The sequence below is a fragment of the Schistocerca piceifrons genome, chromosome 4 (genome assembly GCF_021461385.2).
Source record: "Schistocerca piceifrons isolate TAMUIC-IGC-003096 chromosome 4, iqSchPice1.1, whole genome shotgun sequence".
Taxonomy (NCBI): Eukaryota; Metazoa; Arthropoda; class Insecta; order Orthoptera; family Acrididae; genus Schistocerca; species Schistocerca piceifrons.
The window spans coordinates 550127110-550141165 of record NC_060141.1 but is presented as its reverse complement, the minus strand read 5'-3'; the positions used below and the strand labels follow the sequence as shown (position 1 = coordinate 550141165).

Below are 14056 nucleotides of genomic sequence, written 5' to 3'. Positions count from 1 at the left end.
CTCATTTGCTCGCAGCGTTTCTTTTAGTCTCACAAGAGGTACGGACGCTATTGTACATCCGCGTTGAGCAGGCAAGTGAAAATTTGTTGACTTCTCTGATATCCGCAATTCGGATGCACACTGGGATCCGTGCCAGACGTGGATTACAGGGCACGCAGCGAGCAATGACGAAAATGGGCAGTGCACGCTACTTCCTAGCGTGCGGTAAGTTGACAATTGGGGTCGGACACAAAGCATGCTCGGATAGCCGAAGTGGTTAACGGGACCGCTGTAGAAAAGCGGGAACTTCGGGTTCGAGTCCCGGACCAGCACAAATTTTCAACTTTCGCCATTCAATTATTCCATCGCCCATATGTGGCTGACATCGGTACCTCCTTTGAAATGTTGATATTTACACTCGATGTATAAAAAAAATGGTGCCGTTTGGGACGGACATGTTTATTACAGATGAACTTTCATGTCATATCCCTGAACGTTTGACGCCACGAATTTAACATTTCAAGGGAGGTACCGATGTCAGCCACAAATGGGCGATGGGATAATTCAATGGCGAAAGTTGAAAATTTGTGCCGGTCCGGGACTCGAGCCTGAAGTTCCCGCTTTTCTACAGCGGTCCCGTTAGCCGCTTCGGTTATCCGAGCACGCTTTGCGTTCGACCCAAATGTTTACATTCATCTTCTATGTCCTACCTGAACTTCCCAAATCAAAACATTTTTACCTAAACAACGGTAAAACTAGCACTTGCAACCTACGTCCTCAATTATTTGCTTGACCTATTCCAATCTCTGTCTTCCTCTACAGTTTTTGCCCTCTACAGCTCCCTCTAATACCATGGAAGTCATTCCCTCATGTCTTAGCAGACGTCCTATCATCCTGTCCCTTCTCCTTATCAGTGTTTTCCACATATTCCTTTCCTCTCCGATTCTGCGTAGAACCTCCTCATTCCTTACCTTATCAGTCCACCTAATTTTCAACATTCGTCTATAGCACCACATCTCAAATGCTTCGATTCTCTTCTGTTCCGGTTTTCCCACAGTCCATGTTTCACTACCATACAATGCTGTACTCCAGACGCACATCCTCAGAAATTTCTTCCTCAAATTAAGGCCGGCATCTGATATTAGTAGACTTCTCTTGGCCAGAAATGCCTTTTTTGCCATAGCGAGTCTGCTTTTGATGTCCTCCTTGGTCCGTCCGTCATTGGTTATTTTACTGCCTAGGTAGCAGAATTCCTTAACTTCATTGACTTCGTGACCATCAATCCTGATGTTAAGTTTCTCGCTGTTCTCATTTCTACTACTTCTCATTACCTTCGTCTTTCTCCGATATACTCTCAAACCATACTGTGTACTCATTAGACTGTTCATTCCGTTCAGCAGATCATTTAATTCTTCTTCACTTTCACTCGGGATAGCAATGTCACCAGCGAATCGTGTCATTGATATCCTTTCACCTTGTATTTTAATTCCACTCCTGAACCTTTCTTTTATTTCCATCATTGCTTCCTCGATGTACAGATTGAAGAGTAGGGGCGAAAGGCTACAGCCTTGTCTTACACCCTTCTTAATACGAGCACTTCGTTCTTGATCGTCCACTCTTATTATTCCCTCTTGGTTGTTGTACATATTGTATATGACCCGTCTCTCCCTACAGCTTACCCCTACTTTTCTCAGAATCTCGAACAGCTTGCACCATTTTATATTGTCGAACGCTTTTTCCAGGTCGACAAATCCTATGAAAGTGTCTTGATTTTTCTTTAGCCTTGCTTGCATTATTAGCCGTAACGTCAGAATTGCCTCTCTCGTCCCTTTACTTTTCCTAAAGCCAAACTGATCGTCACCTAGCGCATTCTCAATTTTCTTTTCCATTCTTCTGTATATTATTCTTGTAAGCAGCTTCGGTGCATGAGCTGTTAAGCTGATTGTGCGATAATTCTCGCACTTGTCAGCTCTTGCCGCCTTCGGAATTGTGTGGATGATGCTTTTCCGAAAGTCAGATGGTATATAGCCAGACTCATATATTCTACACACCAACGTGAATAGTCGTTTTGTTGCAACTTCCCCCAATGATTTTAGAAATTCTGATGGAATGTTATCTATCCTTTCTGCCTTATTTGACCGTAAGTCCTCCAAAGCTCTTTTAAATTCCGATTCTAATACTTGATCCCCTATCTCTTCTAAACCGACTCCTGTTTCTTCTTCTATCACATCAGACAAATCTTCACCCTCATAGAGGCTTTCAGTGTATTCTTTCCACCTATCTGCTCTCTCTCCTCTGCATTTAACAGTGGAATTCCCGTTGCACTCTTAATGTTACCACCGTTGCTTTTAATGTCACCGAAGGTTGTTTTGACTTTCCTGTATGCTGAGTCTGTCCTTCCGACAATCATATCTTTTTCGATGTCTTCACATTTTTCCTGCAGCCATTTCGTCTTAGCTTCCCTGCACTTCCTATTTATTTCATTCCTCGGCGACTTGTATTTCTGTGTTCATGATTTTCCCGGAACATGTTTTTACTTCCTTCTTTCATCAATCAACTGAAGTATTTCTTCTGTTGCCCATGGTTTCTTCGCAGCTACCTTCTTTGTACCTATGTTTTCCTTCCCAACTTCTGTGATGGCCCTTTTTAGAGATGTCCATTCCTCTTCAACTGTACTGCCTACTGCGCTATTTTTTATTGCTGTATCTATAGCGTTAGAGAACTTCAAACGTATCTCGTCATTCCTTAGTACTTCCGTATCCCACTTCTTTGCGTATTGATTCTTCCTGACTAATGTCTTCAACTTCAGCCTACTCTTCATCACTACTATATTGTGATCTGAGTCTATATCTGCTCCTGGGTACGCCTTACAATCCAGTATCTGATTTCGGAATCTCTGTCTGACCATGATGTAATCTAATTGAAATCTTTCCGTATCTCCCAGCCTTTTCCAAGTATACCTCCTCCTCTTGTGATTCTTGAACAGGGTATTCGCTATTACTAGCTGAAACTTGTTACAGAACTCAATTAGTCTTTCTCCTCTTTCATTCCTTGTCCCAAGCCCATATTCTCCTGTAACCTTTTCTTCTACTCCTTCCCCTACAACTGCATTCCAGTCGCCCATGACTATTAGATTTTCGTCCCCCTTTACATACTGCATTACCCTTTCAATATTCTCATACACTTTCTCTATCTGTTCATCTTCAGTTTGCGACGTCGGCATGTATACCTGTACTATCGTTGTCGGTGTTGGTCTGCTGTCGATTCTGATTAGAACAACCCGGTCACTGAACTGTTCACAGTAACACACCCTCTGCCCTACCTTCCTATTCATAACGAATCCTACACCTGTTATACCATTTTCTGCTGCTGTTGATATTACCCGATACTCATCTGGCCAGAAATCCTTGTCTTCCTTCCACTTCACTTCACTGACCCCTACTATATCTAGATTGAGCCTTTGCATTTCCCTTTTCAGATTTTCTAGTTTCCCTACCACGTTCAAGCTTCTGACATTCCACGCCCCGACTCGTAGAACGTTATCCTTTCGTTGATTATTCAATCTTTTTCTCATGGTAACCCCCCCCTTGGCAGTCCCCTCCCAGAGATCCGAATGGGGGACTATTCCGGAATCTTTTGCCAATGGAGAGATCATCATGACACTTCTTCAAATACAGGCCACATGTCCTGTGGATACACGTTACGTGTCTTTAATGCAGTGGTTTCCATTGCCTTCTGCATCCACATGTCGTTGATCATTGCTGATTCTTCCGCCTTTAGGGGCAATTTCCCACCCCCTCCTCCGCCCTCTTTGACAAGGCCGTTGGCAGAATGAGGCTGACTTCTTATGCCGGAAGTCTTCGGCCGCCAATGCTGATTATTTATCAAAATCTTAGGCAGTGGCGGGGATCGAACCCGGGACCTAAGACGTTTTGATTATGAATCAAAGACGCTACCCCTAGACCACGGGTACGTTAGATCTACAGTAAAGTAAAGTTTTAATGTTGAACGGCATTACCTTTTTAGTAACGGATTAACGATAAGCGAAGTTAACTTTGTGACTAACGTTGCGGCACACAGATATGATACAGAACCGCATCACCCCTAGCCAATGGGATAAATACCTGCCGGAATGTACGACGTTAATGCAGGATGGCAGCAGACCGTATTACTCGTTTCCGACCTCTTGATAAGTATGGAGGTGTGATTACACATGTCAATCACATCGCGATTACGGGCAGCATGGGGTTCACGCCTGAGCCTCAGGACGTGCGCTAGCAGCGCATGTCGGGTGTTTCAAGCGTTAACCTCGCGTCTCAATATCTCGGGATGTAATGGGAATATTGCGATGCAATCAACGCCATTGTGTATGTGCTTTGTCATGCTATGGATTGCTGAAGAAAAATTATAGGAGGTCCATTTACAAAAACATAAGTTTGTGTTAAAAAATACATATGCTTTCATTTTAGAATGTTTCCAAATATGCACATTCATGGGCCCTAGCCCTACGTTGATACCGGTGAACGGTGAAAGTCGTTTTCCAATAGCTGTTATTGTTCCAGAGATATTTTGGATGGACAAGATAGCTGGGACACCCTGTATGTGTCGCATTCGGGAGGACGACGGTTCAATCCCGCGTCCGGCCATCCTGATTTAGGTTTTCCGTGATTTCCCTAAATCACTCCAGGCAAATGCTGGGATGGTTCCTTTGAAAGGGCACGGCCGACTTCCTTCCCCATCCTTCCCTATTCCGATGAGACCGATGACCTCGCTGTTTTGTCTCTTCCCCCAAAACAACCAACCAACCCTGTATGTGTGTAATATATATATATATATATATATATATATATATATATATATATATATTACTCTGAATCTAGTTTACGGTTTGTGCCGAAAGACCCCTACCCCACCAACCACTCCGGTAGCTTCAATTGTGTAACACAAACAATAGTCCATCTACGATAAAATATGAATTTGTATTCCGAAAGCCATCATATCACTAGCACGAAGGACACAAAGTGTAACAAAATCTTTACCTCAGACATACTTTCTCGTTGCACTCGAGCTTGGTACCCGGCAATATTATTGACACACGTATGTACACGCCCGAAATATCTAACTTTATCCTCGTGGACATTACGTTTCGGAGGAAGTAATAACTTTCTGAATTCGACTGGAACGTACAATCACACTAATCCGAGGGTCGTGGGGTCTAATTCCTAACTTTCTTCTGTTTTCAGGTTTTTCGTTCCTTACACTGCAAATAAACCAAAAGAATGCTGAGTGTTTTGTATTTATTAATGTTTGCATAAAAGGCATGGTAAACAAAGACAAAGAAAAATTTTGGATTGTAAATAAACTTGCAGGAGGGGATCATAAGGCGTACATGAGAACTTCGTATGTAAAATTAAACACTTTTATCATGTTACAGTTGATTTTTATATGCCCTGGGTGATATTCATCGTAAAAACAGGAGAAGTAGTAATTTTCTCGGGTTCTTGCACACGTTATAAAGGCAGCATTTTAAAAATTACATGGTTGTCTTAATGTTTATATAGGAAAATAGAATTGGTTTACATTCATAAAAGACTGTCTCTCATAGCATTGTTTAGTAGGAAACCAAGGGTAACGTATCATTGGAAATTGGAAATTTGTGGTAAGATCTTATGGGACCAAACTGTAGAGGTCATCGGTCGCTAAGCCTACACACTATTACATCTAACTTATACTAACTTACGCTAAGGACAACACACACACCCATGTCCGAGGGAGGACTCGAACCTCCGACGGGGGAAGTCGCACGGACCGTGACAAGGCTCCCAAGACAGCGCGGCTACCCCGCGCGGCCAACGTATCATTTCGACAAATATTGGCGAGATAAGCTGATGATGTACAGTGGAATGTATTTTGTTGCAGTCTTCTCGGAAAGTGATTTGTTTTTCTCTCTCGAAAAGATCCGTTTTGAAGCTTATTGGTTAAATTCTTTTCCTAACGGTAAAAACAGATATCGGAGGTTTCCATTAGCAGCAGTGGACTGCTCAAAGATCAAAAGAAACTAGTAGGATATGAAATCCTGTATTCCCTAATTACAATCCATTCTTCGAAAGTTATTTACAGTGCCCTGGAGGACATTGTCAGTCTTCTCTCAGAAATTTAACAGCGTTCCTAAATTTTGCTTTGCCTTTTCTTTTCATACCTTTTGTAAAAACATATTAATAAACACAATATATTAAGCATTATTTTGTTTTTTTTTTCAGTGCAATTAACGAAAAAATTTAAAGTAAAACAGTGTTTCCGCATAGGGACTCGAGCCAACGACCCCCGTATTACCGTTCTGTACTCCTTCCGTTGTGTCAGCCCCTGCCTGGAAACAACGCTAACATAAATGATTGATGCCTCGCCCTACCCTCGCCAAAAATGCTACTTTCTTTCTAAACCCTTCAAACCCTTCGCATCTGGAGCTCGACCTTCTGTCACTTTCGTTTCTGGCCAAGCCCTGCATGTAGCTGAAATTTGGACGAAATCGGCGATGGAGAGTAGGCGCAGTTTCTTTCTTAGTAAGATCCCCAGACCGACGAACAATTGTCAAAAACTGGACAAGATATTCGTAAGTGACGTCTCTGGTAGAAAAATTACACATCCTTAGGATTCCTTCGATATCTCTGACTGGCGTGTCTTCCCCACCGCTAGAGTTTCTTGTTCGTTCACAAAAAATCAGACCAGACAAATACTTAACGGATGTGACTGGTTACCGCTTGTGTACTCAAATGCCATCGAATCTGAGAATTTAGACGCATTACATTTCTTTTCTTTGTTTTGGGTCAACCACCACTATTTCCATTAGAGCTGCAGTCCGCAACTGTATCCAAACGACTTTATCTCAATATATACTACGCGTCATATGAGAACAGCTCATCCAGTAACAGACATCTGCTTAGCCACGAATAGGCTTACCCGCCCTATAATAGAGGACCACAAGTACCTCACCCTGTTGTACAATGGAGGCTAGGCGGCGATCTTCAATGATTTAAGCAGCATGATAATGAACCCACCTTGAGGTTTTAGCTGTTAATTCGGCTGATTTTTACCCGATGAGAAACATATGGGTTGTTACCGCGCTCCATTCCCGTGTTCACCATCGGCCTTGACCTCAGGTGCCACGTACTCCGGAAACCCACCAAAGACTTGTCGAATCCTTGACAAGCAGAATTTCCACTGTATTGGGTTCCAAAGGTGAAGTCTTCCAATGACCTTCAAACTCGCACTTCCATGTCTTAGGGAGTGGAAATGTCTGCTGGCGTGATCTCATCGTATCATGTCAGCAGACAGTTCCTCTGGCTTGTGCAAAATCTCACTGTCAGCGAATAGTTCCTCTGCCTCGTTCAAGATCTCACAGCATTATTTCTGTTCTTTCCTTTGCGTCTAACAATTGGAGTCTCAACAATGACGACTTATTTTGCATTTTATTTGCACTGCAGACGCCTTTCTTTTTAAATTTCCTTACGTTTTTACTACAGACATTTCACTATAGCTTCCTTGAACTTCCTACTGATTTTATTTCTACGTGACTTCTATTGCTGGATTCTCTTCTTTCTGTTCCTGTTCCTTTCTGTATTTCCTTCTTTCGTCGATCAGTCGGAATATTTCTTGTGTTGCTCAGTTTGCTCGAAATACCGTCTCATTTTTATCTCTCCAACTACTGAGATGCGCTTTCCTTGTCAACTAAGTAACTTACTGTGGCATTCATTATCTCCATATCTACAGCCCAGGGACTCCAAACGCACGTAACCATTCCTGAGTGCTGTAGTATCTCACTTATTTGGACACTGATGCTTCTTAATAATTGTCTTAAACTTCAACCAAATCTTCATCAGTAAATTGTGATCTGAGTCTGTATCTCTTCCTGGGTATGTCTTAAAATCCAGTATCATATTTCGATACTTGTCTACCCATGATCAATGCAGTTGGTGCCCTTCTGTATACCCAGACTGTCCTCACAGTGGCCGGCCGCTAGTAGCCGAGCGGTTCTAGGCGCTTCAGTCTGGAACCGCGCGACCGCTACGGTCGCAGGTTCGAATCCTGCCTCGGGCATGGATGTGTGTGATGTCCTTAGGTGAGTTAGGTTTAAGTAGTTCTAAGTTCTAGGGGACTGATGACCTCAGATGTTAAGTCCCATAGTGCACAGAGCCATTTGAACCATTTGAGCCATTCCTCACAGTGGGCGTAAATAGGGACTGGTGTTAAATTGCTGTTATAAATGCGAGATGATGCTCCAGAGCCGTAACAATTTCAATGAACACAAGTTTGTGTTCACCATCAGTTCCTGCATAAGCTTTACTGAGTTGTGCTATTGATTTCCGTCCATATGGGCCATATTCTGTCACTGGACAACAAGCCATTATTATAGGATTTTGATTTCTCGGCTGTCAAACATAGTTTCCTTAAAAATGACATAAACAGCCAAACGTGAGAATTTTGTTGCACAGCACTTAAACTCTTTTGACAACTGGACACATCTGTACTCGCACTGGGAACGTGACGTATACTCTTCTTAAAAGACCTGGCCAAGTTACTCTTATTACATTAAAGCGCAACCAAGCGAAAATTCCGTTCTGAAAAACCTTAGCCTACAGGCAAACGGAATATGTTTTTCATCAATGTAGTTACAAAATCTCTGCGATGGTTACGACGTGAGGGTATTGAGAGTGACTTCGCCAGGTCTTGCAAGAAGTGTATATACGCCTTTTCAGCAGGAGTGCAAATGTGACCAGTTACCAGAAGTGTGTTACTGACGCGTAACATAAATACAAAGCTTCAAATATGACGTTATGATTGCCTTGATCACATGTAGGTGTGCTGGATTACTAGCAATATGTACCATGTATTCATCTCAGACACATGCGCCGCTTCTTGATGTTGCCATGAGAAGAAAGTTATGCTTTTTAACGTTTTACTTTTTTTTCGTTATGAGATAATGTAATCTTAGGCGTATATTGGAATTTGTATATGTATTGCAATAACTACTGCAAAGGTAATCTCATTTTTTATTTCAAATTCACAGTCCGATACGATGGCACATAAACAAACGTGCGGTTTATCGCACAGCATGATTTCACAACCTGTACACTGATGGTGTGTCAAAAAGAAATGTAAAATCGTTAATTTACGATTGCAGCTACAGCAGTGTAATATTTTTGTAATGCTTGCGGATCTGAAGATGGAAGCTTAACCCTGCCGAAATTAGTAATCCACTGCGATCAAGACAATAAAAACTTCATATCTGAAGCTTTCTATGTACTATATAGATGGTAGCCCTCCAGGTGACAATGTCAGGTATCTATAAATACTCATGTTCGACCATTTAAGCCATTATTAAGGAAAGTATTTTCATACATCAGAAACCAAATTGCTGTAACGAATTATTGGCCAGTGCTAGAAAGTAGCCCACATAAGCGGAAACTACTAGTATCACATTTTAATAAGGTTTATGCAGCAGCTGATGCTGTACATAAACAAAGCTTTCACTGAAACCATAATGCCCTTCTCTCTCTCTCTCTCTCTCTCTCTCTCTCTCTCTCTCTCTCTCTCTCTGTGTGTGTGTGTGTGTGTGTGTGTGTGTGTGTGTGTGTGTGTGTGTGTGTGTGTATGTATGTGTGTATCTATCTCTTGCACAGTCACACACGTTAAATCTAAACCCACCATGTTGGTGACGATCTGTGACTGGCGCAGCTTCTCTTCCGTAGTCAGCGCGCCAATAACGCTCTTCATCTGCCTCCGGACGGCGTTCTTCGACGCCTTGAGGGTGGCTGTCATCTGCAAAGCAAAGAATTCGTAATTTACAGTCGACAACATTTTATCGTTCCTCTTCGCAAATTGCGGTAGAAACTGAATATGAAATTTAAATATAAGACAGCGTAAATTATTTAGGTCTACACTGATGATCCACACACACTTACGCGAATGCATTGAAGAGGACCTGGAGCACATAATCTGTTCAGAATGAACTTTACCACAGAGAATTTTGCATTTTTACAAAACGTTACGGCCGTATGTTGACGGGGACAGCACCCCGGCAACTGCCTGTAATTGCGCGACGTCCCACATTGTTGGATTTTCGTTAATATTGGGGGGATTTTGTAGTTACTATTTGCACTTATGATTTTTGCTGACATTAACCAAATACTTTGTATCACTGTATTTTTAAGTTTTTATGGAGGTGGCGAGTGGCCCCAACTCATCATGACATTAACAGAATATTTGTGGCCAAGGCAAATATAAAAAAAAAGTTATACAGGATATCTCAGGAGGAACAGTAAATATTTTGGGAGGTGGAAGTATATATTAACTCTAATAAAAGATGTGTTCAATTTTTATTGTGTATACAGAGATAAATATTTATCGATTGTCATTTTAGTTTGAAGTCCACATTGTGAATTTGAATTTGAATTTACATTGATTCAGTTTTTTAAATGTGACTGTGGCCTTTTGGACTATAGACTGTTTAATTTAAACATCTTCTTAGAGGGCTCTGTTGTCTAGACTATTTAAAACGAGCTTTCCGCATTGGCTACAAGAATGAGTACGTTCTTCCAACAAAACGGGGCCTCGCATATTCTACTCGTCAAGTTTCACATCATCGAAACTTAACGTTGCCGGGGCCTTACCCTTTCAATATTGCCCGTGGGCATGACTAAAAGGCAATATTTACAAACAAAAATTAAACACAAGAGACGAATTGATCGTTCTGATTATGAAAAGTGGTGCCCTCATAAAAGAAAGACAAAAACGACATTGGAGGAGCTATAAACTGTGTTGTTATGAGAATTCCAAAGAGCACTGAATTCGAATTTATGAAATCAGCTGTGAGATTAATTATTTGCATCTGCTTAGCATCTTCCGTGAGTATTTGTTTGGGATGCATTCTAACTGTTGTATCTCTGTAGCCAGTAATAATTGAACGCGTGCTATATGGATTGTTTTATTCGAATTAGTCTCTTCGAATATTTACTGTGCCTCTTGGGACACTGTACAAATGCAGCTATGATCACGGCATCTTTCGTTGCTTTCACACAATACGTGTTTTCAATTTTCTACTCTGTCAGCGGTAGCAAAAATACTATTACATTTTGCACTAAGATGTTTATTTCCCCTGACCATATGATGAATTGTTAGAGAAAATGCACTGACGGAAAACAAAATCTAAATGGAACTCTCAAGTACATACAGTCTGCAGAACAGTCTGTTAGTGATTACTATTTCCTTCACAAAACACTGAAGTTGTAAAGTAATTGCCCGTTCGGACTTCTGAGTGGGCAATCCTGGGTGGGGATTTAGCAAGAGGAGGACGGAATATGAGTTGGATCGTGAAATATTACAGTCTGAATGCTGTAGGTGAACTGAAAAGAGAAATTACCATGTTAAAATTATGCTTGCAAAGTGGTAGTTAATTGAAGACGTTGTGAACCACACTCCAGCTGAGGTGACAGAAGTCATTGGATAGCGATATGTGGTATGCAGATAGGATAGCTAATTCGCAGGATAAAATTAAAACCATATGGTCAGTTGTGAAGGAAGTGTCTCGTCAGCAGCACAAGTTCGACGATATAAAATAAGTTCGCAGCAAAAATATTTATGTTACTGATAAATCAGATATATGTACAGTACCTAACAACCATTTTCTGAGCATTGCTGCGGAATTAAATAAAAATTTAGTTTCTACAGGGAATCATATAACTTTCTTGGCAAATGCCTTTCCGAGATTGAGTTTGAAATACTCCTCTGTGATACAGCCAAGAGGGAAGAGCGAGATTGAGTCAATAATTAAATCATTTAAGACTAAGGACTCTCATGGTTATGATGGAGTGTCTAGCAGAATATAAAGTACTGTGCTCCACATGCTAGCCCTGTATTTAGCTATATTTTTAATTTTTCCTTTAGGAATGGTGGGTTTCCAGAACGATTAAAGTACTCAGTAGTAAAGCCGCTTTATACAAAGGGAGAAAGGGATAATGTAGATAATTTTAGACCTATTTCTGTGCCATGAGTGTTTGCAAAAGTTATTGAAAAAGCTGTGTATGTAAGAATAATGAGCTGGTGCGTTTTTGGCGCCAGTTTCCATCGATCGTCATTTTGATCTTTGAGTCGACTTATTTGCTTATGTGTCTAATGCTGATCTTTGGCGGCGCGGATTTAACGGCAGCGCGTGCGATCTGCTGGGGAGGTGTGTCAGGATCGGCGGTGAGCGAGAGTCACGTGGGACTGTGTACGTAGGCAGGGCGGCGAGAGGACGAGTCGGACAACGAAGGAGCGGGGCCAGCGGCTACAGCGTGTTGAGTCGTGAGGGCAGATCCACCGCCCATGGTGATTTGGTTTTCCTAGAGGTCGGAAGGACAAGCTCCTTCGAGTCTGTTATAAGCTACTCCGGCCGATTGAATTGGAGTCGCCGAGTTGCTTCGGTGGGTTGCGTGCGGCTTAATTGAATATGCCAGTGTACTAAAAATCCTTTGAAACTGTTTTAGTTGTTTATCACTTACCTCGGTGTCGTGACTAACTATCTTGACGGCGGTTGAGGAAGTGTGGCTACGCCCAACCAACCCTCCGCCACACACCGTTGGGTGGCTTGCGGAGTATCAATGTAGATGTAGATGTAGACATGAGGCGTGGTTAAAGACGTAGCTGGAAGTGCAACGAGTAGTGAGTAAGTCCGGCTCTGGCGTTTCAAGACACGCCGAGATACGTCCTCTATTCTACCTTGTAGTTCATTTGGTAGTTTGGCGTGTAAATGTGCGCCGAGATAATTATTGTCACCTTAACTTCAGGGCATGATTTTTTAGCGAACTTATTAATCAAAGTTTAAGGGCTGGCACTCGCCAAGTAACTCACGGATGCTAATTTGTTTTTATTCGGTTGTATTGATCACCTGTTCTCTAGATAAGATTGTGTAGTTTATGTCTCAGAATATTGTCTACTGTTGATATGTGTTGTGTTACAGATAATTGGCAGCGGTCGACGCGAGCATACTGGGTGCAGAGCACCACGGGGGGAGAGAGATATTTAAGGTCCTGTCCTCTCCTTTACATCTTGGGTTATGTTGTCACTGCTGCGTGATTCCATCTTTCCGGTGGGGAATTATAGCATCCGAAGTTCAATTGCAGTGCAAAGTTGAGTACATTGCTATGTCATTTCCTGTCTCGTGGCTCTTTCGTATTGATTTGAATCCTTGGACTGCTCGCGTCTTTCTCTAATTCACACGCAATATTGAAGCAACCTCATTTTAGGGGTATTGTCATATGGTCATGTTCTAGTTGTAATCATTCTAAGAATATTGTTGATTAATCAACTGAGTAAGTAAATTTGAAGATTCGTTTGGTCAAACTTAAAGCACCTCCTTAATTGTTTTAGTCATTTGTATATAGTTTTGTTTCGGAAAGTTGGCTAGCCAAACCTTAAAAGATATGTCTTCTTACCCTTAATCTGTTCCTCAGCTGATGGGAAGTAATGAGAGTTCTGATGGGAATTGTATGGACATTTGTACTATTTAAGTAAAGCTTTACCTGGGTATATTTACCTAGTCATATTTAAATTTCAAATTTTATGGGCCTTGCTTCGGTTAAAGAAATTTATTTGTTATTTGTCCAAGTGATCTAGCCTTGTAAGGCAGTTTCCTTTATTATTGTGATTGTGATTTTATAATGCTTTTGATTGTAATAAAATATGTAGCAACTACAACGGATTGCTATTGTGATTTTGGTGTGTCACTATCATTATACATTTCAGATAATTGACCATTTTATGTCACACGATTTGCTGTGATGTGTGCAGTTCGGCTTTAGAAGTCGTTTAACAATTGCAAATGCTATATTCTCTTTTCTCTGTGAGGTACTGGGTGGGTAAAATAAAGGGTAAAGGATGTTGTGTGCAACGTTGGCTCGGTTTCAAGTAGTGCAGTTCATGACAATAAGTTCATGTGTTGTAGAAAACAGTCAGCCTCAGTTTTTACAGTTTCTAACACACAATCCAAAAAAAAAAAAAAACCCGAAGCTTTAATTTCACAGAATGGGCATATGGTTAGTGA

At 41.4% G+C, this 14056-nt stretch overlaps 1 protein-coding gene across 1 annotated transcript in view; it reads right to left on the bottom strand.

Moving 5' to 3' along the window:
• LOC124795468 (5-formyltetrahydrofolate cyclo-ligase-like) overlaps window positions 1–14056 on the bottom strand; it is a 98010-nt gene that overhangs the window by 64299 nt on the left and 19655 nt on the right. Inside the window, exon 2 of the mRNA XM_047259501.1 lies at window positions 9682–9795. Within this exon, the coding sequence (XP_047115457.1) occupies window positions 9682–9795 (114 nt within the window). The remainder of the gene's footprint in view (window positions 1–9681; window positions 9796–14056) is intronic.